We start from the raw sequence: 27421 nt of genomic DNA, 5'->3' as shown, positions 1-27421 counted from the left end.
CTCCCCTACTTCCACAACACTGATATGTCACTATAAATCGATTTGCATTTTCTAGAATTTTATATAAATATAATAATGTAGTATGTGCTTTTTTGGTCTGGATTATTTCATCTAACACAATTATTTTGAGATTCATCCATCTTGTTAGATGTAACACTAGTTCATGCTTTTTATTGCCAAGTAGTATTCCATTATATGGATATAAACATCTAGTCATTTGTTGATGGATATTTGGATTATTTCCAGTTTAAGGGCTATTCCAGATAAAGCTGCTATGAACATTCACTTATGCATCTTTTCATGCCCATATATTTCCTTTTTCTTGAGTAAATACCAAAACATGAAGTGCCTGAAATATATAGTAGATGTACCTTCTTTATTAGTTCATTTTTTTAGCTCTATTTTAAGAACAATTTTTTTAGAATAACTTTAGATTTTCAGAAAAAAATGTGAAGGTGAGATCTTAGTCTGCTTGGGCTGCTATAACAAAAATTCTATAGATGAGGTAGCTTAAACAACAAATATTTATTTCTTCTGGTTCTGGAGACTGGAAAGTTCAAGATCAAGGTACCAGCAGATTTAATGTCTGATGAGAGCCTACTTCCTCATTCATAGATGATCATCTTCTCACTATACCCTCACATGTCCTCACATGATGGAAAGGTGAGAAAACTCTCAGAGTTTCTTTTGTAAGGGCACTAATCCCATTCATTAGGGCTCCTCTCTCATGACCTAATCACCTTCCCCAAAGCCCCAACTTTTAACAGTATCATATTAAAAGTTAAAATTTCAATATATGAATGTTTGCTAGTGAAAAGGGCTACAAACATTGAGTCCATAGCAGATAGTAGAGAGAGTTCCTACATACCCCATACCCAGCTTTCCTTGTTATTAACATCTTAAGTTACTCTGTTACATTTATTACATAATGAACCAAAATTGATATATTATCATTAACAAAAGTCCATATTTTATTCAAATTTCATTAGTTTTTACCTACTCTTCTTTTTTTTTTCTTCAGGGCTATTTAACTTTTAAGAGTCTGCCAAACTATATTCCAAACTGTTTATACCATTTTAAAAAAGAAAAGTTAGGCGCTATTGCTGCTCTCTACCAGCAAATGATTAGAATGGTGAGAGACAAAGCATACAATATGAAACAGTTCAGTCTAGTCCAAGCTGTTTTATTAGATGCAAACAAACCAACCAGATAGCACAGTAGGAAGTCTACCTTTCAGGACTTGCAAAATGCCATTGTTTATTTGATTGTGTTATATTCTCTTTCTCCACTCTTCCCAACTCTCCCCATAAAAGGGTACATATCTATGTTTGCAATGGAGTTAAGTAACGTGGAGCTTCTTTTGAAAAATTTTCAAAACCCTGCTAGCTAACTAAAGATATCTTCAAGAAGTGTAAACGAAGAGGCAAGGATTCCTAACCAAGATAAATACATAGTCAGCAATTTTGTAATATTAATTATATGATCCTGATCTATTTGAGAGCTTGTGTGGGTGCAGGAATTCCTTCAGGATATGGTCATTTATGCTAACACGGGAGTTAATTACTAGATTCTGTCCTCTAGCCTTCAAAGCCAATGTCCTTGAAAGAAAGCACATGTTTTTCTTTTTTAAGATTTATTTATTTATTTATTTATTTATTTATTTATTTATTTATTTATTTATGATAGACATAGAGAGAGAGATTGAGAGAGGCAGAGACACAGGAGGAGGGAGAAGCAGGCTCCACGCCGGGAGCCCGCCGTGGGACTTGATCCCGGGAATCCAGGATCGCGCCCTGGGTAAAGGCTGAGCCACCCAGGGATCCCCGCATATAAGATTTTTAAACAGCATGGCAGATTGTAACAAATTTGATAGTTTCATTAAAAAATGCTAATAATAGGGACAGCCTGGGTGGCTCAGCGGTTTAGCGCCGCCTTCAGCCCCGGGCATGATCCTGGAGACCCAGCATCGAGTCCCACATCAGGCTCCCTGCATGGAGCCTGCTTCTTCCTCTGCCTGTCTCTGCCTCTGCCTCTCTCTCTCTCTCTCTCAATCTCTGTCTCTCATAAATAAATAAATAAATAAATAAATAAATAAATAAATAAATAAATAATTTTTTAAAATGCTAGGGGCCGCCCCAGTGGCGCAGCGGTTTGGCGCTGCCTGCAGCCCAGGGTGTGATCCTGGGGACCTGGGATCGAGTCCTACATCGGGCTCCTTGCATGGAACCTGCTTCTCCCTCTGCCTGTCTCTCTCTCTCTCTCTCTCTCTCTCTGTATCTCTCATGAATAAATGCGTAAAATCTTTTTAAAAATGCTAATAATATCATTAGTTCTACCAAGAGATCTGCATTCTTTCATAGCCTACACTTTTTCTCCAAGGAAACCAGTTCTGATGGTAGAATGCTGAAATGTTAAGTTGAGGATTCCTCTCAAAAGCATTTCTGGAAACAAAATTTTCTTATGGATGCATGGCTTTCCCTCAGGATATTGTATTTGCTTCATATTTTAATTGATTCATAGTTCTAATGTTGTGTGTGCATGTCAGAAGTTCACTGCTCCATAGATCTGAGAAGTGTGGATGTAAATAAATTGCTCTCAAGCAGTTGATTTGTGGAGAACCTGCCATAGAGACATTGTGTCTGACAGGAGGACTGGCCACACTGCCTAGGTTCTCAATTTCCTGAGCATCAGCTTGATCCTAGAAGTATGTGTTGCAACTTTTTTTTCTTACTATTGTCCCTGAGGAATAGAGAACTTTGAAAAAAATTCTACCTAGGGAAAAACCTTGGATCTTTACCAAAGGCTTGATGAAATAATGTAACTCAGACTACAGTATGTTCAACTTATGTACAAAGCAGTCCCTCTGCAAGCTTAACTAGCATATTTGATCAAATCCTGTGGAGGGTTTTAGAGTTATCATTTGTCTGCTCTCTGGGTTACTTTTTTTTTCTCTCTGGGTTACTTTGACCACAGTGGCTCCTTGCATCTCCTGACTTGCAACCTATTGTCAAAGCACTCAGACTCCACTCTGTGCACACAGATTCTCCTTTATGTCCCTTTAGCAGAAATTGGCATAGGCCTCCCAATTCTCTTATGTTGCTAAGAGACAGCCTTAAGGAAATCTGAACCCAAATGTAGTATACATTCACAACTGCCAGTCTATTTCATACAACTGCATCCCAGATTTTACAATGACCCCAGAAGATGTCATCTGCAGGGATGTTAAAAGGAATTTGGTACGTGTAGTAGCATAAGCTGCAATTGTGCAAGTTTGGTTAGTTTTATCTACCAGTTTAAAGTCATTGCAACAAGCTGCTCTCTATAGGCTCTACCATGTCTACTCAGAGAAGTCAAGTAATCGTTGGGAGGAGACCCAATGGAAATCATCATTAGGAAAGAACATCCTAATTTCTGACCCTCTGTTAAAGCTAATGGGAAAAGTTTGCAAAATAGCATAAGAGATAAAAAGGAGTATAGTCTTTGGTGGGTGTGAGCATTCTCAAAAGACCAATCCAGCTCCATGTAGATGATTTCCTTTTAATTAATCTTACCAGAGTCTTAAAAATTAAAAAATAAAATGGCTTTCTAGTGAGGTATGTATTGCACAGTGCTAATAAAAAATGTCAGAGAAATTGAACTCGTCCTATTAAACAACAAAAATAGTTTCTACGCTTGCCTGCAAGATTATGAATTGGATCTGATTGTCAAAGGAGATTGCATGAATTTCATTGCAATTGCTTTGCCCCAATGGAGAGTAATTTTTTTATTATAAATCTCACTTTACAAATCTTCCTATCAATATCTAATGTTTTTTTCCCTTTGGCAATACCACAAAACATTTACCAAGTGTTTCATAATTCTTGCGCTGAAAAACATATTCGATTGATCTTAAGGTTTTTCAAACAAGCTTCTTAAAAATGAAAATAATTTTATTTACTTTAAATTCCTTAAAGGCTACCAGTTGTATATGGGTTTTGTTTGGTTTTAGTTTTGGTTTCTTCACTCCTACTTCCACCACTTTCTGACCTTCTGTTTTCATTTCTTTAGCATAACACCCTCTTCTTGAATGAGTAAAATGTTCTTAACAAAGAAGGGAATGTGGTACATGTATGAAAAGACTTTATTCTTAAAATAAAGTGTGCCTACATATAAAGATCCCAAATAGCCTTCTAATAACTAATCAACTAAAATATGGAGCTGTTAATATGTAGTTTGTCCCCCAAATATAAACTATTGAAGTCTCATGCAGCCCAAGGCAAAATAATGTGCTCCATTTTGGTAACTTCCCACCATACTTTTTTAGTGCCTTGAAGCACTCCGTCTGCTCCGGCCTTCCTTACATTGAGCTAACACACACACACACACACACGCACACGCACATCCCATCTCTTCCCCCATTCTTATCTTGTCTCATTAGAAGAAAGAACAGTGATCAATCACTTTGCTTTTGATTTAAGTAAGTTTCAAATCTTATGATGTATATGTGGATGTAGATTTTTGTAAGTCATGAGGAGGCTTCAGTGGAAAAGTAAATTTCATAAGCAGCATAGTTTTACCTAGGAGTAGTCTTAATTGCCAGTTATCTGAAGGATGAATTTTAGAGGAATGATGACTCTACTATTCACAGTTCTAATTCCACAGTGGATCTTAGCCTTGATCTATGCATAAAATATTTAAAGCCTACGTAAGACATATTTGTTATATCTCTTCTTTTACTGAGCATACTCCAGATGCCCAGTCTCAAATATAATGTCCTATAAGCTACTCTAGACAAGAATCTACAATTTGCAAATAATAATGATAATAATAAATACTAATAATTCCTCTTCATGTTTTATTTACTACACAGTAGATTGCAAAGGCATTTTGGCATCCTAAATTACATTGGGATTTTCATGATAGTCATCTGAGATAAATAGTATCAGTTTATTTGACAAAATTTTAAAAAAATTGGTTTAGAGACTGAGGAAAAGATGGTCCTGGGCAGTTTGTTTACAGTTCCAGTAGAGCTAGACTGAATTCATCAAAACATAACTAGCAAGAATCCTCAGTTGCACAGAATGTCTTGTTGTACTCCATATTTAGGATGTAGAGTCAAAACTTGTCTGGGACTGAAAGAATGAAAATCAGTCTGGACTAAGAATAAGCAGCCCTACTATTAATCAGCCTGGGAGGACAGACAGATAAAGCCAGCTGCGAAGTTAACAGAAAGCACTGTTTCTCCCAAGGTCATGCAGCAATTGTAAAATGCCATAACAACCCCACCTCATTTAAGTGACTACTGCTTTCTTACCAGTGATGCCCTAGACCTGCTTTGCTATTTTCATATATTACTGGAAATACCCAATTGCTAAGTCATCCTTGCCTCCTGACAGTTCTCAACCCCTGGTCAATCTTCCCTTCCCCCAAGCCTGCCTTAAAAATCCCAACCAATCCAGAATTTATCAGGGCTTTCCTAGACTCTACTCAGAATCTTTTAGTGGAAATCTAAACATTACCAAAAATGCTTTCTTCCTACATTCAATTGAGGAATGATCCACAGTTACTCTGAAGTTTCCCATCTTCCATGTATTCAGTCAATAAATCTGATTTTGTCAGACTATAAGCTTGATCCTGATCACTAAGTCTTTAATAGGTACTGAAGATGACATTAAAAGAAATATTTTGTTTAAGAGGTTTTTTTTTTTTTTAAGATTTTATTTATTCATGAGAGACAGAGAGAGAGAGAGAGAGAGAGAGAGACAGGCAGAGGGACAAGCAGGCTCCATGCAGGGAGCCTGACGTGGGACTCGACCCCGGGTCTCCAGGATCACACCCCGGGCTACAGGCGGCACCAAACCGCTGCGCCACCGGGGCTGCCCTAAGAGGTTTTTTTTAAACATAATCCTATTCTTGATATTCTCAATCCTCATTCCTGGACAATGGTTACTCATACTCATAATAACTCAGAAACTGCAGTATACCTAGACATCACAAGCAGACTCAATTTGATTTAAGATGAATGGTAATTAGGATTAGATGTTTTATTTTATGTTAGTTTAGGGGAATCAAGACTCTTCGCTTTATTTCATGCTAGATTTTTAAAAAATGTCCAGATTCATTGAAGTATGAGTATAAAAATTGTGTATATTTAGGGTATATAATATAATGTTTTGGTATATGTATACATTGCAAATCAAGCTAAACTATAATCAAATTAATTAATTTATTCACCGCCATACATAGTTACAATTTTGAGTGTGTGCATGGTGAAAACACTTGCAATTTACTCTCCTAGCAAATTTCAAGTATACAGTACACTTATTACTAACTATACTCATCATGCTATACGTTAGGTCTCTAGAACTATTCATCATATAACTGAATGACCAGCATCTCTCCATTTCTTCCTCCAGGTCTTGGTAACCATTATTCTATTCTGTTACTATGAGTTTGGTGTTTTTATATTCCACATATAAGTGACATAATATCATAAAGTATATTTCATTCACTGACTATTTCACTTTGCATATTATTCTTCAGGTTCCTTTATGTTGTTGCAAATGACAACTTTTACTTATTTTTTAAGACTGAATAATACTCTATTGTATATATAAACCACATTTTTTTTAAAACCATTCATCTATTGATGGACACAGGTTGTTTCCATATTTTGGCTATTATATAATGCTGCAATGAACATGAGAGTGAAAATATCTGAGATCCTGATTTCATTTCCTTTGCATTTATACCCAGAAGTGGGATTGCTAGATCATATCGTAGTTATATTTTTAATTTTTTGAGGAATATCTCTATTGTTGTCTATAGGAGCTGCACCAGTTTATATTCCAACCAACAGTGTACAGCATTCTCTTTTATCCATATCCTGGTCAACAATTTTTATTTTTTGTCTTTCTGATAAAAGGCAATCTAACAAGTGGGAGATGATATATCATTGTGATTTTGATTTGCATTTTCCTGATGATAGTGAAGTTGAACAACTTTTATATTCCCATTGGCCATTTATATGACTTTTTTGGAGAAATATTTATTCAGGTCCTTTGCCCATTTTTAATAAGGTTATTTGGCTTATTTGTTTTATTTTGTTTTTATATTGAGTTGTAAGGGTTCCTTATATGTTTTAACTCATTATCAGATATATGGTTTGCAAATCTTTACTCCTACTCCCTAAGTTACCTTTCCACACTTTTTTTTCCAGAGAGAGGAAAAAGAAGAGGGAGAAAAAGAATCTTAAACAGGCTCCACACCCACTGCATAGCCCAACACAGGGCTCTATCTCACAACCGTAAGATCATGACCTGAGCCAAAATCAAGTCAAATGCTTAACCGACTGAGCCACCCAGGTGCCCTTAACCACTCCTTTTTGATAGAATATAATTGACATACATTATATTAGTTTTAGGTGTACAACATAATGATTTTATTTTTGTACATATTGCAAAATGAGCACCACAATAAGTCTAGCTACATTTGTCACCATACATAGTTACAGATTTGTGTTTCTTGTAATGAGCAACTTTAAGATTTAATCTATTAGCAACTTTCAAATATGTAACACAATATTATTAAATATACTTGCCATGTTGTACATTACATCCCCATCACTTATTTATTTTGTAATTGGACATTTGTACCTTTTAATTTCCTTCACCCATTTTGCCCACCCCTCAAACCCCTGCCTCTCTATCAATGTGATCTTTGTATCTATGAGCTTGTGGGGTTTTTATTTTTTTAGATTCCACATGTAAGTGAGATCACATGGTATTTTAGAAACTTTTTAGTTTGTTGCAATCCCACTTGTCTTTCTTTTTTGTCTGTTTGTTGTTTGTTTGTTTGTTTGTTTGTTTTTTGCCTGTGCTTTTGGTATCATATACAAAAAATCATTGACTAGGCCAATGTCAGAAAGTTTTTCCCTATGTTTTCTGCTAGCAGTTTTATGATTTTGATCATATGTTTAAGTATTTAATCCTTTTTGGCTGGACTTTTGTATCTGATGTGAGATAAGGGTCCAATTTTATTCTTATGTATGTGGATATAAAGTTTTCCCAATACTACTTATTGAAGAGACTATCCTTTCCCCATTGTGTATTTTTGACATGCTTTTGGAATATCTATTGATCGTAGATTGTAGATTTATTTCTGGTGTCTATACAGTTCTGTCTGTATGTCTGTTTTTATACTAAGCCATACTGTTTCGATAACTGTTGCTTTGTGATAAAATTTGAAATCAGGAAGTGTGATCCCTCCATCTTTGCTCTCCTTGTTCAAGATTATTTTGGCTATTTGAGGTCTTTTGTGGTTCCATATATTTTAGTATATTTTTACTATTTCTGTAAAAAAACGCTATTGGAATTTTAATAGGCATTACACTGAATCTGTAGATCACTTTGGGTGGTGTAGACAGTTTAACGATCTTAATTCTTCCAATATATGAATACAGGACGTATTTCCATTTATCTGTTTTCTTTAATTTCTTTCATCAACATTTTATAATTTTCACTATACACATCATTCACCTCTGTGTTTAAGTTTATTCCCATGTATTTTATTATTTTTGTTGCCAATGGATGGAATTGTTTTCTTAATTTCCTTTTAGTGGCTTCTCTGGTTTCACTGAGCACTTTATGTGCTTTTATTATCTCTTCTCTCTTAGCATATCAATTGTACTCTTAAAAAATTTACTGGTAGTCCTACACTTTACAATATATATTTACAACTAATCTAAGTACACTTTTAAATAATACTATACTGCTTCACAGGTAGTGTAGGTACCTTATAACAGTAATTAATTTCACTTACACACAAATTATAATCACCAAATACATTGATGCTATTGTGTTTCAAATTTCCAACTTTATTAAGAATGATTCATAAATATAATTGTATATATTTAAAGTGTACAATGTGATAATATATACCTTGTAGAATAATTATCAAGATCAAGGTAATTAATACATCCATCAGCTCACACAGTTAATATAATTAACTCTTGTTTTAAATGTGATGAGAGGGATCCCTGTGTGGCTCAGTGGTTTAATGCCTGCCTTCGGCCCAGGGCATGATCCTGGAGTCCCAGGATTGAGTCCCACATCGGGGTCCCTGCATGGAGACTGCTTCTCCCTCTGCCTATGTCTCTGCCTCTCTCTCTCTCTCTCTCTCTGTCTCATGAATAAATAAATAAAATCTTTAGAAAAAATAAATGTGATAAGAATGTCTAAGATCTACTCTCAGCAACTTTCATATATGCAATACCATATTGTTAACTATAGTCACTGCGCTGTGTAATAGTTCCTCAGAACTTGTTTTTCTTATAACTGCTATTATTGCTATTGTTGTTCTAAACAAACAGTTACATGCTAGATAAATTATGAATAGAAAAAATAAAATATTTTATCTCCATTCATTTCTTCTCTAACACTTTTTTTCATTTTATAGATCCAAATTTCTGACCTATATCATTTTCATTTTTTATGAAAAACTTTTAAGCTGCTTGCAAGACAGGTTTACTGGCAACAAGTTCCCTCATTTTTATTGGTCTGAGAAACTCTATTTCTCCTTCACTTTTGATGAATAATTTAGATGGATACAGTATTTTAGGTTGGTGGTCATTTTTTTCAACACTTCATATATTTAACTCCACTATTCTTGCTTGCATGGCTTCTAAAGATAAGTCTAATGTATTTTGTATTCTTGTTCTTGTATAGGTACTTATATTTCCTCTGCATCACTTCAAGATTTTCTCTTTGTTCTGATTTTCTGCAGTTACAATATGATACATCAAGGTGTGCATTTTTTAGTATTCATTCTGCTTAGTATCCTCTGAGCTTCCTGAAATCTGTGGTTTGGAGTCTTTCATTAATTTTGGAAAATTATCAGCTCTAATACTTTAAAAATTTCTAAGTGTTCCTTTCTTTCTTCTCATTTTGGTATTTCCATTATATGTATCTTATTATTTTTGTAATTATCCTTTAAGAGTTCCATGTTTTATTCCATTTTTCATATCTTTTTCTCTTTACATTTTAGTTTAGGAGATTTCTATCGATGTATCTTCAAGATCACAATTTCTTCAGCTCTGTCATCACTGATGAGCCCATGAAAAGCATTCTTTATTTCTATTACTCTTATTGTGTTTTTATTTCTAGTATTTTCTTTTGATTCTTAGAGTTTCCATCTCTCTGGTTACATTACCCATCTGTTGATATATATTGTTCACTTTTCTCATGGATCCTTTAACATATTAAACATAGTTATTTTGCATTCTTAATCTGATCATTTCAAAATCTCTGCCATTTCTGAATATAGTTCTGATGTGTGCTTTGTCTCTTCAGACTGTGTTCTTTGGGTTTTGTTTGGGAGGGGTTTGGGGGGTTGTTATTTTTTTCTTATTTTTTCTTTTTAACATGTTTTTGGTAATTCTGTTGTTGCAAACCCATATTATGTATCGGATAAAAGGAACTGAGGTAAACAGGCTTTCAGAGTGAGATTTTATGTTTGTGTTGTTAGGCTGTGCTTACTATTAGCTATAGTTGTAGGTGTAAGAGGATAAGATATCCTTTAATGTACTTGTTTATGTCTCTACTGTTTTCTTTGTGTTTTCCTAGAGACTGCTTCTTAAATAGGGTCTGAGCTATGCAGTTCTTTCAGCTGAAAGCCCTTGTTATACAGGAGCCTGATTGCTGTGGTGGTAAGCATTCTATAATCCTATGATAAAGTCTCAGTCTTTTAGTGAGCCTGTGCCTCAGAGCTATGACCTTCACAACTGCTTCTCAGCTTTCCTCCTTTTTTTTTTTTTTAAGTGAGACAAGAAAGTTTGAGGGGGGCTGGAGTTGGGTATTGTATTTCATTTCCCTCAGGTAGGCTAGGTTTGGTAAAATTCAAGTAGTTTAGGCTCTGATAAAAGAGTTTCCCTTTGGGGGAGGCCTTTGTTTAGAAGGGAATGCTCTGGGCTCATTTCAGGATAGTTGCTTTTTTAAATTCCCCTGACAGAAACATAGGGAAAATTTTCTGTGATCTTCCCCTAAGATCCTGGTAAGGCTCCTAGAAACAAACCTCTTGAAAATGTGGGTATCCCAAAGATTAGATTTCATGGAGTTTTTAAACTCTCAGACTTGTGTGTAGTGGCCCTATAGTGACTTATCAGTTATAGTTTGTTTCTACCTGTACTGGCTCTTGGTCCTTGTTTTCTGTTCCCACTATATTATGATTCTCAGTATTTGCCTCCGTCTCAAGTTTCAGGGTGAGAGTTTGCCCTGTGACCTCAACTCTCTGATAGATCTAAGAATTGTTCATTTTAATTTTCTTCGGCTGTTTTTCTTATTGTAAGGATGAGTGACAACTTCCAAACTCTTTTTAGTATTAGTTTTTAAGAATAGGTCTTGAGTAAATAAAAATTTTGAAGGTGGTGATTTCTGTCACCTGAACTTACTATTTTTTTATTTTTCCAGTGTTTGTTGTTGCATATAACTTACCTTCGATGTTAATCCTTGGAATAAAATGCTTCTGAAGTTATTTGAAGTATATCCCAGGATCCCCTCATTTGTATCCTCCATTCCAAAACCAGTCTCGTTGGTGTCTTTCTTTCATATATTCTGCCAAAACCTGTTTCTGTCTTCCATCCAAAAAAAACACTCCTTTATTCCTTTTGTCTAGGAAGATTCTTCTCAAGCCTTTACTTTTTAATGTAGTCAAAATAGTCTCTCCCTTCTTTGAAACCTCTTTGTAAGCATGGCTGTACCACTCTTCTTCACTTCATTATGTCTATATTTTTTCAACTTGTAGATCTTGTCTCTTGTTTAAATTTTACTGCTTACTGGGAGCAGGGACCTGGTATTTTTTTAAAGAGAGAGAGAGAGAGCATGCATGTGCACATACACAAATGGGACAAAGGGCAGAGGAAAGGGAGAGGGAGAGAGAAAATCTTAAGCAAGCTCCACACCCAGCACAGATCCCAATGCAGGGCTCAACCTCATGACCCTGAGATCTGAGGGTTCAGACCCTTGCACATCTGCGAGGAGGGGCCTGGTGGCACCTGCAACAGGTGAGGGGAGGCTTGCGCCCCGGCCTGCCCAGGCCCCTAGCTGAACACACACCTTGACCTCTAGACTCTTTCAGCAGCTGCCGGGTCAGATCCTTGCCTCTGCTTGTGATTAGCTCAGTGTGTGTCTCTGAAATCTCCCCCTTTCCCTAGGACAGAGCAAGTTCCCCAACAATGACCTAGTCCACATTAAAGGGAACTAACTATGGGAAGGAAACTTCCAGCTGAATGAATAGGAAACTTATCTGCTCATGTTGGGCGGGGGGGAATAAAGCTTTTAAACTATACAACATAGAAGGCAAAAAAAAAAAAAAAAAAAAAAACTGAACCAAAATCAAGAGTCAGAAACTTAACTGACTGAGCCACCCAGGCACCCCAGGAACCTGGTCTTTTAATGTTTATATTTATCTTACACCAAATGTCTAGCCCAGAGCCAGGCACTTAGTAGAGGATTGACAAAGAATCATTGGTAGGTTGTTATATACATGTATATATCAGTATTTGCTAGGAAATTATGATTGCTCTACTAAGTGATTTGTGGATAAAAACATCAGCTGACTCTAACTCCCATAAAGCAAGTCACTTCTAGATTTTCAAGAGTGATAATGAAGACACCTCATATATATTAATAGATGGACGAAGGATCATTTTTCAATTACTCCCTTCAGATTCTTTCTGCAGCCTGTGAGGAGCTGTTTTTGGAAACTGCATTAGAAATTAAGAGGGGAAAGGCTTGGTCTGGAAGGACAGGATCAGCTTTCTGCTTCATGCTTGGCAGAGGCTGTGGCTGCCCTGCACATGAAGCTTTAAATCAAACTTAATTTGTGGTGTTTAAGCAGCTTCTGGTACTAAAGGGGCTTCTTCCATTGCAGGTTACACAGAACTAAAATAATTGAGTGTAGTGGGATTTACCCATAACAGGGAGAAAATGGAGAAAGTAAAATTCAATATAAATCCTGAAGACAGCAAATTCCCATTTTTCCTTGGTTAGGTATAGGTTGAGAGAGGAAAATTCTAACTTTATCCAGGAAGAAGAAAGTTAATAGAAAGACTACCAATAGAATGTGGTTAAGAAAATTCTTACATTTGTCTAGTTCAGCAATGGTACATTAATGTAAAGGGCAAGAGACTTACTCAAGTTACAAATGCCAGTATTATCAACTCCCAGATATGTGTATCATTGGAAGGATACAGAAACAGAGCTTTTTAAAAACATGTGTATTTTGGAATATAATCTGAGCTTCAGATTTCACTGTGGGAGACTCTCAGATTCTAGGAACTCTGCTCCACCAACCCAACTTTAAGCCTTTTTTCTCTCAAAGTGGAACCAGAAGAGATTGGGCCAACTGAATTTTTAAATATCAATAAATATCAATTTAATACTTTTGTAGGGATGCCTGGGTGGCTCATCGGTTGAGCATCTACCTTTGGCTCAGGGCATGATTCCGGAGTCCGGGGATCGAGTCTCACATCGGGCTTCCAGCATGGAGCTTGCTTCTCCCTCCACCTATGTCTCTACCTCTCTCTCTCTCTCTCTCTCTCTCTGCCTCTCACAAATAAATAAATAAAATCTTTAAAAATATATTTTTGTAGGAGACAAAATGTAAACAATCTAAATCTGATAATGAAATGTTGATGTTTAGTTGCATTCCTTTGCATGTGTACAGCGCTATTTACCTTTTAAATTACTTTAACCCATTTTACCCTCACAACAAAGTTAAGTAGGGTAGGTATTTTTCCCAACTTAAAGCTGAGTTATATTAAGGCACCATTGACTTAATGACTTTGTAAAGATCCAGCTCGAACTTGTAAATTGGAGGCCTATACTTAGAACCCAAATTTCTCTGAGCATAGCTGTCTTTTCCAACTTTATGCTAAATGCCAGTAAATTAGAGGGTTCTTCTCTGCATTCATAATCAGGTGTCCAAAAAGGATATGAGAATTAACTCCAGTGCTCCAAATTTCTATCTTGCAACACATGTGTTTAAGAACCTCATCCCAGGGGTACCTGGATGGCTCAGTCAGTTAAATACATACATATATACATACATACATACATACATACATACATATCTTTTTTTTTCATACATATCTTTTTTAAAAAGCAGGAGACAGAAAAGTCAGCAGGATACCCACTTTCACCTCAGTCAGGAGTCAGCTGTCCATTGGTGAGAATTTAACTCTGAAGAAACAGGAAGCACACTCCTAGGATAGGTTCCTGGCAACTCATTTCCTCTGTAAAGAACACCTATTCCTGACCGTCCACGACCCTTTGCAACTTCACTTGAGAAAGCAAAAACCAGGACTATGAGAAAATGTCACATAGGACAGTGTTTTCCCTGTGATGGGAGAAAGAAGAAAGACAAACAGGGAGCAGTGTCTGGAAAAGGCAAGGCCATGACAGAGGGCTAGCATCATTGGCAGGTTAGGGCACAGAGCGTATGCCTTCATTGGACAAATGCAGGAGGAAAGTAAAGAATAGACTTCTCATGGATATTTGGGGATAGAAATACACTAACCACTTTCAGTTTACTTCTTATAAGGCAAGCATTTTCAAGGCTCATTTCTTTACCTTTTGACCCTCTGTTGCCAAAACTCTAACCTCTAATACAAACACTACATCTATTGATTTTTTCCCTTCATGGCATGGTGCAAAAACCTAATCTGTTTTCATAAATTCAGCTTAGAACATGGAGCCCAATGTTTCCTCCTTTTTGCCACACAAATCATGTCAGCTTCATTTATCAAAGCCTACTGGTATGGTAATATTACTTTTTGCTGAGTGAATTCCTCACTTTTATCCTTTTCCATCTAATCTTTACATCAAGAGTAAATTTTTGTGTTTTCTTGTTGAAGGTTCCATACATAAAAGCCACTCAAGATTCTCCATGCCCACTGGAGACCTTGTCAGCTACATAATCATCTGCAATTTTTGCATGGCTGCTCTCTTCCCACATCAAACCAATTCAACTAAGAGTACTGTCTTTATTTCAGGCTCCTGAAAGAGCATCTTGGAGAAAAAGAAGTTGAATTGGCACTCATCTTTGATTCAGTGGTGGAGGCTGACCTGGCAAATTATACCTGCCATGTGGAAAACCGAAATGGACGGAAACATGCCAGTGTTCTGCTGCGTAAAAAGGGTATTTATTTTTATAACTATTACTATGGTTTGTTTAACTACCAAGTAACTATTGAAGTTAAATATGCTTCTTAGCCTTATTTTATCATTTAGCATGAACTTCTATTGAGCATTTTGTCTTTTTAAGGAAAAATATCTCTTTTGCTATGGATTTTAACATAAAATGCCTATAATCTTCTACCCATTAGGATGTAGATAAATAAAATGAAACGTTGTTATGTGTTAAATTCGGTGAGATAAAATGTACCTGGGTTATAAGAGTTATATTAACTTTGATAGGTATTGACATTCAAATTTTTCTCTGTACTTCACCATCTTATATTGCTTAAGTGAAAAACTAAAGATTTTGTTATTGTATAAGAAGCAAAGCCACTTTTTAATTCCCTGACTAAAATATAAATAAAAATAATGAAGACTATCATAATATTCTTTTTTTTCTATCATAATATTCTTATAATTGTTATAATAAAGATTGTAAACAATATTTCATGATAATGACCTAGTGTTAAGAGGCGTCTGGCAGGTGTATAACCTTTAAAATAATTTGGCATTTATGGAAATCCCTCTGTAAATTTGGTTCCAGATAGGGTGGAAATTGTATGTAATGGACAAAGAAAAGAAACTAAATTTACAGATAAAGGAGATAAAAGCAAATATAGGAACAACAATCCCAGCAGCTGGAACAGCTTCTGAGATTGGTTCTTACCCTGCCACAACTCTTGATTACTGAAAAAAGCTAAATATTTCTGTATGTGTGCATCTGGCAAAGGTTTATGTAAATGTAACAGAACAAATGTTCTCAGTCAGTGTTCTTGTTGTCTAAGCTATAGAGCAATAGAACAGATTTAGTCAACAAGGTCAGTAGTTGTAACTCTTTTTTTTTTATTTTTTTTTATTGGTGTTCAATTTACTAACATACAGAATAACACCCAGTGCCCGTCACCCATTCACTCCCACCCCCCGCCCTCCTCCCCTTCTACCACCCCTAGTTCGTTTCCCAGAGTTAGCAGTCTTTACGTTCTGTCTCCCTTTCTGATATTTCCCACCCATTTCTTCTCCCTTACCTTATTTTCCCTTTCACTATTATTTATATTCCCCAAATGAATGAGAACATATAATGTTTGTCCTTCTCCGACTGACTTACTTCACTCAGCATAATACCCTCCAGTGCCATCCACGTTGAAGCAAATGGTGGGTATTTGTCATTTCTAATAGCTGAGTAATATTCCATTGTATACATAAACCACATCTTCTTTATCCATTCATCTTTCGTTGGACACCGAGGCTCCTTCCACAGTTTGGCTATAGTGGCCATTGCTGCTAGAAACATCGGGGTGCAGGTGTCCCGGCGTTTCATTGCATTTGTATCTTTGGGGTAAATCCCCAACAGTGCAATTGCTGGGTCGTAGGGCAGGTCTATTTTTAACTGTTTGAGGAACCTCCACACAGTTTTCCAGAGTGGCTGCACCAGTTCACATTCCCACCAACAGTGTAAGAGGGTTCCCTTTTCTCCGCATCCTCTCCAACATTTGTGGTTTCCTGCCTTGTTAATTTTCCCCATTCTCACTGGTGTGAGGTGGGATCTCATTGTGGTTTTGATTTGTATTTCCCTGATGGCAAGTGATGCAGAGCATTTTCTCATGTGCGTGTTGGCCATGTCTATGTCTTCCTCTGTGAGATTTCTGTTCATGTCTTTTGCCCATTTCATGATTGGATTGTTTGTTTGTTTGGTGTTGAGTTTAAGAAGTTCTTTATAGATCTTGGAAACTAGCCCTTTATCTGATACGTCATTTGCAAATATCTTCTCCCATTCTGTAGGTTGTCTTTTAGTTTTGTGGACTGTATCCTTTGCTGTGCAAAAGCTTCTTATCTTGATGAAGTCCCAATAGTTCATTTTTGCTTTTGTTTCTTTTGCCTTCGTGGATGTATCTTGCAAGAAGTTACTGTGGCCGAGTTCAAAAAGGGTGTTGCCTGTGTTCTTCTCTAGGATTTCGATGGAATCTTGTCTCACATGTAGATCTTTCATCCATTTTGAGGTTATCTTTGTGTATGGTGCAAGAGAGTGGTCTAGTTTCATTCTTCTGCATGTGGATGTCCAATTTTCCCAGCACCATTTATTGAAGAGACTGTCTTTCTTCCAATGGATAGTCTTTCCTCCTTTATCGAATATTAGTTGACCATAAAGGTCAGGGTCCACTTCTGGGTTCTCTATTCTGTTCCATTGATCTATGTGTCTGTTATTATCTAAGTATTTCTTCACTTTGGTTAATAATTGATTGATATATTTGGCAGCTCCCACATTCGGGGCATATATATTGAGGATTGTTAAGTCCTTTGTTGGATAGATCCTTTAAGCATGATATAGTGTCCCTCTTCGTCTCTCACTACAGTCTTCGGGGTAAATTTTAGTTTATCTGATATAAGGATGGCTACCCCTGCTTTCTTTTGAGGACCATTCGAATGGTAAATGGTTCTCCAACCTTTTATTTTCAGGCTGTAGGTGTCCTTCTGTCTAAAATGAGTCTCTTGTAGACAGCAAATAGATGGGTCCTGCTTTTTTATCCAGTCTGAAGCCCTGCGCCTTTTGATGGGGTCATTAAGCCCGTTCACATTCAGAGTTACTATTGAGAGATATGAGTTTAGTGTCATCATGATATCTATTCAGTCCTTGTTTTTGTGGATTGTTCCACTGAAGTTCTTCTTAAAGGGGAATTTTAAGAGTCCCCCTTAAAATTTCTTGCAGAGCTGGTTTGGAGGTCACATATTCTTTCAGTTCCTGCCTGTCTTGGAAGCTCTTTATATCTCCTTCCATTTTGAATGAGAGCCTTGCTGGATAAAGTATTCTTGGTTGCATGTTCTTCTCATTTAGGACCCTGAATATATCCTGCCAGCGCTTTCTGGCCTGCCAGGTCTCTGTGGAGAGGTCTGCTGTTCCTCTAATACTCCTCCCCATAAAAGTCAGGGATTTCTTGTCTCTTGCTGCTTTAAGGATCTTCTCTTTATCTTTGGAATTTGCAAGCTTCACTATTAAATGTCGAGGTGTTGAACAGTTTTTATTGATTTTGGGGGGGGGGGTCTCTCTATTTCCTGGATCTGAATGCCTGTTTCCCTTCCCAGATTAGGAAAGTTTTCAGCCAGAATTTGTTCAAATACATATTCTGGCCCTCTGTCCCTTTCGGCGCCCTCGGGAACACCAATTAAACGTAAGTTTTTCTTCCTCAGGCTGTCGTTTATTTCCCATAATCTATCCTCATGGTCTTTCAATTGCTTGTGTCTTTTTTCCTCAGTTTCCCTCTTTGCTACCAACTTGTCTTCTATGTCACTCACTCGTTCTTCCACCTCGTTAACCCTCGTCGTTAGGACTTCTAGTTTGGATTGCATCTCATTCAATTGATTTTTAATTTCTGCCTGATTAGCTCTAAATTCTGCAGTCATGAAGTCTCTTGAGTCCTTTATGCTTTTTTCTAGAGTCACCAGTAGCTGTATAATAGTGCTTCTGAATTGGCTTTCTGACATTGAATTGTAATCCAGATTTTGTAACTCTGTGGGAGAGAGGACTGTTTCTGATTCTTTCTTTTAGGTGAGGTTTTCCTGCTAGTCATTTTGCTCAGTGCAGAGTGGCTAAAAGCAAGTTGTATTGGGAAAAAGAGAAAAAGAGGAGAGAAAGAAGGAAAGAAAAGAGAAAGAGAAAAAAAAGGAAAAAAAAAGAAAAAGAGAAAGAAAAAGAAAGAAAGGAAAAAAAGGGGTGGGGGGAAGAAACAAATCAAAAAGCAAAACAAAACAAAACAAAACAACAACAACAACAAAAAAAAAAAAAGAAAAAAAGAACCACGGGGGAGTATCTTCTGATTCTGTGTACTTTAAGTCCCTTGACTTCCCCTGGAACTTGTCCGTCTAGCTGGTCTTCTGGGGGAGGGGCCTGTTGTGCTGATTTTCAGGTGTGAGCATGTGGGGGAGCTGCTCAGCCCCCTGCCTGGTGCAGGGCTCAGTGGGGGTTGTTTACCCCGTGAGGCCCCATGAGGAACAACCACAGTGGTGGCGGCCAGCTCTGGAGCCCTGGATTCAGCCCCCGCAGGAACTCCGGAGGTCTCCGCCTGCAGGGCCTGGAGGCTCCGGGGCAGGGCCGCTGATCTGCTCAGCTGGGGCAGGAGCGTCCTTGCTGTCCTGGGCCCTCCCGGCCTCTGCCTGTCCCGGGGGAGGCCGGATCCTGGGCTGTGTCCCGGCACCCTGTGCTCCGGAGCCTGCGCTGTTGGATTCGCGCTCCCGGCCGTGCAGCCCCCTCCGCGGAGCTGCCGCCCGAGCCCCTCCGAGCTGCTCCCGAGGCCCCGCAGCCCCCTCCACGGAGCCGCTGCCCAACACCCCCCCAGCTACTCCCGCCCCACAGCCCCCTCCGCGGAGCCGCCGCCCGAGCCCCTCCGAGCTGCTCCGGGTCCCGCCGTGCGCGCTGCAGCCCTTAGGGAGCTCGGCGCACTCTCCTGGGCGCGCAGGTGTCTGTTAGTGTCCCAGGGAGCCTGAGGGCATCCCCGCCCTCCTAGGTCCTGCTCCAACTCCCTGGGAGCCCCTTTCCGTCCAGGAGGGTTGGTGCAGCTCCTGCTTCTCCAGGACGGGGCTCTCCTGTCCTGGGGATACTCGCCCCGGCCTCAGCCCGGCTCCTTGCGGGGCCCCTCCCCCTTGGAGGCCTTTTGTTTCTTTATTTCTTTTTCCCCCCGTCTTCCTACCTTGATAGAAGCGCGAACTCTTCTAACTGTAGCATTCCAGCTGTTCTCTCTTTAAATCTCGGGCCGAATTCATAGATTTTCAGGATAATTTGAAGGTTATCTAGGTAATTTGGTGGAGATAGGTGATTTGGAGACCCTACGCTTCTGCCATCTTGCCCCTCCTCTCACAACGTGATGTTTTGATACATGTATACATTGTGAAAGAATTCCCTCCAAGAGTTAATTAACATATCCATTACCTCAAATATTTACCTTCTTCTTCTTTTTTAAAATATTTGTTTGTTTGTTTGTTTATTTATTTTGGTAAGAACATGTTAAGTTCTGCCCTCTTAGCATATTTCATTTATATAATACAATGTTAATAACTATAGTCACCATGTTATGCATTAGATCCTCAACACGATTCATCTTACAACTGTAAGTTTGTACCCTCTTACCAATTTCTCCCTATTTCCTCCCATACTCCCAGCCCCTAACAACCATTTTCCTACTCTTTTTCTATGACTTCAGTTTTTTTTAATAAATTTATTTTTTATTGGTGTTCAATTTGCCAACATACAGAATAACACCCAGTGCTCATCCCATCAAGTGCCCCCGTCAGTGCCACCCCCGACCCACCTCCCCTTCCACCACCCCTAGTTCGTTTCCCAGAGTTAGGAGTCTCTCATGTTCTGTCTTCCTTTCTGATATTTCCCACTCATTTTTTCTCCTTTCTCTTTATTCCCTTTCACTATTTTTTATATTCTCCAAATGAATGAGACCATATAATGTTTGTCCTTCTCCAACTGACTTATTTCACTCAGCATAATACCCTCCAGTTCCATCCACGTTGAAGCAAATGGGGGGTATTTGTCATTTCTAATGGCTGAGTAATATTCCATTGTATACATAAACCACATCTTCTTTATCTATTCATCTTTCGATGGACACCGAGTCTCCTTTCACAGTTTGGCTATTGTAGACATTGCTGCTATAAACATCGGGGTGCAGGTGTCCCAGCGTTTCACTGCATCTGTATCTTTGGTGTAAATCCCTAGCAGTGCAATTGCTGGGTCATAGGGCAGGCCTATTTTTAACTCTTTGAGGAACCTCCACACAGTTTTCCAGAGTGGCTGCACCAGTTCACATTCCCACCCAGAGTGCAAGAGGGTTTCCCTTTCTCCACATCCTCTCCAACATTTATTGTTTCCTGCCTTGTTAATTTTACCCATTCTCACTGGTGTGAGGTGGTATCTCATTGTGCTTTTGATTTGTATTTCCCTGATGGCAAGTGATGTGGAGCATTTTCTCATGTGCTTCTTGGCCATGTCTATGTCTTCCTCTGTGAGGTTTCTCTTCATGTCTTTTGCCCATTTCATGATTGGATTGTTTGTTTCTTTGGTGTTGAGTTTGATAAGTTCTTTATAGATCTTGGATACTAGCCCTTTATCTGATACGTCATTTGCAAATATCTTCTCCCATTCTGTAGGTTGTCTTTTAGTTTTGTTGACTGTTTCTTTTGCTGTGCAAAAGCTTCTTATCTTGATGAAGTCCCAATAGCTGTGGTCATCAAGACAGTGTGGTACTGGCACAAAAACAGACACATAGATCAATGGAACAGAATAGAGATTCCAGAAATGGACCCTCAACTTTATGTTCAACTAATATTCGACAAAGCAGGAAAGACTATCCACTGGAAAAAGACAGTCTCTTCAATAAATGGTGCTGGCAAAACTGGACATCCACATGAAGAAGAATGAAACTAGACCACTCTCTTGCACCATACACAAAGATAAACTCAAAATGGATGAAAGATCTAAATGTGAGACAAGATTCCATCAAAATCCTAGAGGAGAACACAGGCAACACCCTTTTGAACTTGGCCACAGTAACTTCTTGCAAGATACATCCATGAAGGCAAGAGAAACAAAAGCAAAAATGAACTTTTGTTTTTTTTTAGATAAAGATAAACATACAAATCATACCATGCAGGATAATATTTACTTTTTTTCTCTCTGGCTTCCTTTACTTCACATAATGCCCTCCAGTTTCATCCATGTTGTAGTAAATGACAGGATTTCCTTCTTTTAATGTGAAATAATATTTGATTATATATATATGCATGCGGTATTTTCTTGATCTAATCATTCATTGAACTACCCATCACTTTCTTTTTTTCCTCTTACTTGGCTCTATTTCTACTTGTTATATTTATTACTATTTGATATCTCATTACAAATTTGTTTTCTTCATATCTCTGCCCCCCACTCCCCAACTAGAATATAAACTCCATGAGAACAGGGACTTTTTCTGTCTTATTTACTGTTGTATCCTTAGTACATAGAACATATAGTAAGTGCTTAAAAATATTTGTCGGGTGGAAATACTTCTCCTAGAGAGACAGAGCAATAAGTTAGGGATAGATAACAGGGATTGGTAAAGAGAGGATTTATCTGTGATTTTTCTTTTGACTAGGGTCTGCCCTGGGCTATCTAAATGCATTTCTTTTTAAAGAAATTGACCCTCCGAATTGGAAGTTGAAAACTTAAATACCTCAGGGGCCAGGCAGATAGTGAACTCTTTTTTTTTTTAAGAGGCTGGATATTAGAAGAAAAAGAAAAAACCACAGGCTAGAGAAAAAATGCTTCATTAAAAAGGTAGTCACTACTCTTTTCTAGAAGATTATTGCCATGTTTGCAGAAATGTAAACCCAGGGATATGAGAACTTCTGAGTTTTCAAGTGAAGTTGAGAGACTGAGTATGAAATCTTTTGATTTTTAAATATTAGTATTCAAAACTAACTAACTAAATAAATAAAATATTAGTATTCATTTTTTTGCAACATTATATAGAACAGCAGAACCTTCATGTGTGTGTGTGTGGGGGGGGGGGGGTGTCCATGGTATACCAGTATGCACTTTCTGTTTTAGGTAGCAGTTGATTTTTTTCATTATGCTTTGCAAAAGAGAGCAGTTCATCTTCCCTTATTCCATTTTCCTTAGGAGCTCTCAACAATATGGTAGAGAAGAAGCCTTATGGCTCTGCTCCAACATTTTTAATCAGACTGAACTCTGGTTCGTCTTGCAAAACTTCAGATATTTCCTTTGGAGTTGAACCTTTCAAACTTTATCACAACATAGCCTGGCGTCAGTGGCTGCAGTGTTTCCACCTGGAAATGAGTCAAATATTGAAAATATTTGTCAAATATTGAAAATGCCCTAAGTGATAATTAAAAGAAGCATTTTATGAATCCTTTCATACAGTGAAAAGGCCCTTCATAAGATGAAAACTTATGTATAATATATCCAATTAACAAGGTCAGGCTTTCTCAGAGCAAGACATCCCTTACCTCTGCGTCTTCTGCCTGCACCTACCACTTGCTCACTCCCTAATGACCATTATCAACAATTACAACTGATATTTTAGTAAGAAGTCCATACTGTGTGTGTGTGTGTGTGTGTATGTATGAGTCTGTGTGTGTTGTGTGTGAACCAAGACTGAATTTATGCTAAAGAAATTCTGGTATTGTCTCTTCTCTGCATATATTGCCTTTTCCACAAACAGATTTTATCAGTGAATCTTTCTGTTCTTTCCCAGTGCTACTGCCCCACCTCAAACTCCAAGTCTGTATAGGAAACCCTCAGGTGGGATATCCTAACCTGCTTCCCAACTTATGAGCTAGCTCAAAACATTCATTGACTTCCTTCTCTCTAGTCCCTTGGCTTCAGCTGCTATTTGCTCCATTCCATAATGTCTTATCTTCATGTTCAAAGTGAAGAAATAGTTGGGTTCAAACTAAGAAGGTTAAAAAGAACTACACTGTACTTTGGGTGTCTACAAAAAGTTATAATCCCATAAATATTTGCTGTTTGGGATATAGCTATCTTTGTGATGTGTATACAAGACACAATACAAATAAAATGACTTTCACCTTCTCAGGAAGTGGCCCTAGAAGTATAGATCCTGCTGAGATGGAAAATGGCAGTTGAAAACAGAAGACAAAAGAAAAGCCAGGTGTCATCTGGGTGATGGCAATTCTGCCCTCTGATTATAGGATGCATGTTTCTTTTTAAATGTATCTGCCTGGGCTGAATGAAAGAATACTGGTTGAGTCTCAGGGACTAGGTACACAGTTTTCAATGTAAACATCCATCGTTAGGTAATATCTTTCAAAGACATTTTTATAAAATGGACCCCCAAACCACAAAGGTACTTTTTACACCATGATTTTCTTCCATAAATTTACTGCTGAAAAAGATGTCTGCTATTTGGGAGCACAAATTGTTCCTACTGATGAAGTTTTCCATCTACCTAATAGCAACTCTACTCTGTAAATAGCATACAGATTGCTGAAAAAACTTCCCATTTGGTGACTTTGAAAGCAGTTGAAGTCTATTCTGACCAGAGAGAGAGACAGAGACAGAAATATATGGAAAGAGTCCAAAATATTTATAACATAAAATGAACATTTTACAGCAGGAAAAACATTTTGAATCAAGTCTACCAATGTCCTAAGATCAAAGAAAAGTCAGTTTCTAAAGGAACAAAAAGTCATATTGCTCTGTCAATTTAACATTGGCTGTTAAGAATACATAAATGATGTAATATGGTGAGAAAACAAGCAAAGATTTTGATATTGTAGTCCCACACAGCTCTCATAACCAAGCCTGCCTTAACACCCCTATATAAGGAGGCAGTGGCTCTTGGGGAGCTGCTTTCTACATAGAGGGAAGGAGGCAGAGTTAATTTGTGGTAGGATTTTTTTTTTACCTGAAATTTTGTAGCTTAATCTTCAAAATGACTATCTCTCACAGCAGGCAGCACAGAGATAGATTCCAGTTTTATATCCCTACTCATTATGGGTCTCCTCATGATATTCCTTATTAACATATTTTGTCCTCCAAAGAAGCCCCACTCACTTCCTGTTTCCATCATTCCCCCTCTCTCCTTATTCAAAAAGAGTGTCATTTATTTATGCTTCTTACATTTCCACTCAGTGACTTTCCTGATTGGCCATGCTGTCTCTGGCTTCTACCATTACTTCTCTCACTCCACCTCCTTTCCAAGACCAAATTCCTTCTCTCCCCATGAAATCTAATACTTTTTCTTCATATGCTGGACTCCAGGGAGCCCCTCTTTTTTTTTTTAAATTTTTATTTATTTATGATGGTCACACACAGAGAGAGAGAGGTGCAGAGACACAGGCAGAGGGAGAAGCAGGCTCCATGCACCAGGAGCCCGATGTGGGATTCGATCCCGGGTCTCCAGGATCCCGCCCTGGGCCAAAGGCAGGCGCCAAACCGCTGCGCCACCCAGGGATCCCGGGAGCCCCTCTTTTCTCTCTGGTACAGCTATAGAATTCTTCAGTATATCCTCTAATGAAGTGCCTAAGACCTACTCAATCCTTTGATTCTGCCTGGTGAATTGTACTTTAGGTCATTTCCTTGGAATTAAAAGGGCAGAAGGAGCCAAAATTCACTGTAAGTCACATGTTCTCATTAAGCATTACCAACAGTCCTATGGAGCAAAAGGGAGAGGGCTTTATTTTGTCAATCTCCAGGCTGAAGCTTATAAAACTGTAGTGTAATATAAAGTCTTGAATTTGAATTAAGAATATCTAGGCTCAGGTCCCATCTTGGCCACTTCTTAGGTGTATGATCTTGAGTAAGTGAATTAAACTACTGGGTCTCAGATTCTTCATCTATAAATTTGCCCTATAGGACTCTTGCCCTAAAGGATTATTTAGAAAATAGATTAATAGACTGGTTGAAAATTTTATGTATAACATATATTACTTGTAGCGTCTATTATATAAATGTAGTAGTATGTATACTATGTAGTATATAGGTAATATATATTATATGTAGTATAAACACATAACACATATATATAATACATAACATATTATATGTTTATTTTTTCCTTGATCTTAATTGTCATATTGAGCCTATTTTCTCTTAAGCAATAAGACTATGTAAAGACAAGGGACATCCCCAGAGAAAGGTTGACAATTTGGTTGTCAAGAGACCTACAAGAGTGGTAGTCTGTCATGGTCAGAGATTTGATTTTGACAGTGCCCCAGAATTAACCCATCCAGGGAGGCTGATTGATGTCAAACAAACTCATAAACAACTGATGTACAAACTAGACTGTCACTCTCTTTTCCAGTTTCTAGCTACATGGTAAACAGAATTGGTCATTTTAAAAAGTCAGTTCATAATTATGGAATTAGATTAAGGAGGGTTAGCTAACATTTAGGCAATTTTATCTATATTATGTTGAGATGAATAAATATTCCTATTTCACAGGGAAAAATATATCTCTGGTCTTGTGTCTTTCAGATTCAGCATTTCTCCTCTAGATATCCACATTCTAAATTCTCCTCTGACTTCCCATTTCTCTAAATTCCATGGTACTATACTCTCTTTTGATGATATACCTTAGATTTTTTTTTTTGCTTAACCAATTGATCCATTTATTCAAAATTTATATTGGTTACTAATTACAGTTGGTTGTCAATTATCAATAACTGCCAAGAGCTATTAAGGAAGGGTGAGAGGGAAAACAGACACAATTTCTGTTTGCTTCTTTGTGAGGCTTACAGTCCTCGGAGAAAGAGATCCTAGAAATTTCTTTGGTGATAATTCTTAATGACCAAAATGAGCAGATAGTTGGTAAAGCATTTTGCCTTTCACTAAGTGCCCATTCCCCCCCCCAAAAAAAAAGCAAAAAAGAAAGAAAGAAATCACATTGAGCATATTCGTGCTTGTTTTGTTAGCATAACCAAACCATATTTGACCAGCTAGATTATATAGCTAACCAGTCTCATTTATCTAGCTATGGGAGTTGTTGCCTTAGCTTTTTATACAAGAAAAAGAATATTCCTTTTTATCTATAATTTTTAAAATTATTTTATTGTAGTTCAGTGTGCTAACATATAGCATATCACCCAGTGCTCATCCCATCAAATGCCCCCCTCAGTGCCCGTCACCCGGTCACACCACCTGCCGCCCACCTCCCCTTCCACTGCCCCTTGTTCATTTCCCAGAGTTAGGTGTCTCTCATGTTCTGTCACCCTCTCTGATATTTCCCACTCATTTTCTCTCCTTTTCCCTTTATTCCCTTTCACTATTTTTTTATATTCCCCAAATGAATGAGACCATATAATGTTTGTCTTTCTCCAATTGACTTGCTTCACGCAGCATAATACCCTCCAGGTCCATCCACGTTGAAGCAAATGGTGGGTATTTGTCCTTTCTAATGGCTGAGTAGACATGGCCAACAAGGACATGAGAAAATGCTCCATATCACTTACCTTAGATTTTTTAATATCATTAATTAAGCTACAGGTAAGTCACTATGCCTTGCTTCTAGGATACACTATGTCTCCTTCCATTATGTATTGATTTAATTGTTGAGCTATTAAAATTCTAGGGGAGCCCCACTGGAAAGGTCTAGGGCTACTGTCAGTAGCCTAATGTTAGCTGAATAGTCCAAGTGATTAGCCTGGATTTCTCATTCTCTTTTAGTCCCACTGGGGATATTATATCA

At 37.8% G+C, this 27421-nt stretch overlaps 1 protein-coding gene across 1 annotated transcript in view; it reads left to right on the top strand.

Moving 5' to 3' along the window:
* Positions 1–27421, top strand: part of IL1RAPL2 (interleukin 1 receptor accessory protein like 2) — a 1262761-nt gene that overhangs the window by 1212333 nt on the left and 23007 nt on the right. Inside the window, exon 8 of the mRNA XM_077887847.1 lies at positions 15029–15174. Coding sequence (XP_077743973.1) covers positions 15029–15174 — 146 coding nt within the window. The remainder of the gene's footprint in view (positions 1–15028; positions 15175–27421) is intronic.

Source organism: Canis aureus, chromosome X (genome assembly GCF_053574225.1).
Source record: "Canis aureus isolate CA01 chromosome X, VMU_Caureus_v.1.0, whole genome shotgun sequence".
NCBI lineage: Eukaryota > Metazoa > Chordata > Mammalia > Carnivora > Canidae > Canis > Canis aureus.
The sequence above is the reverse complement of the archived record's forward strand: the minus strand, read 5'-3'. Positions and strand labels throughout refer to the sequence as shown.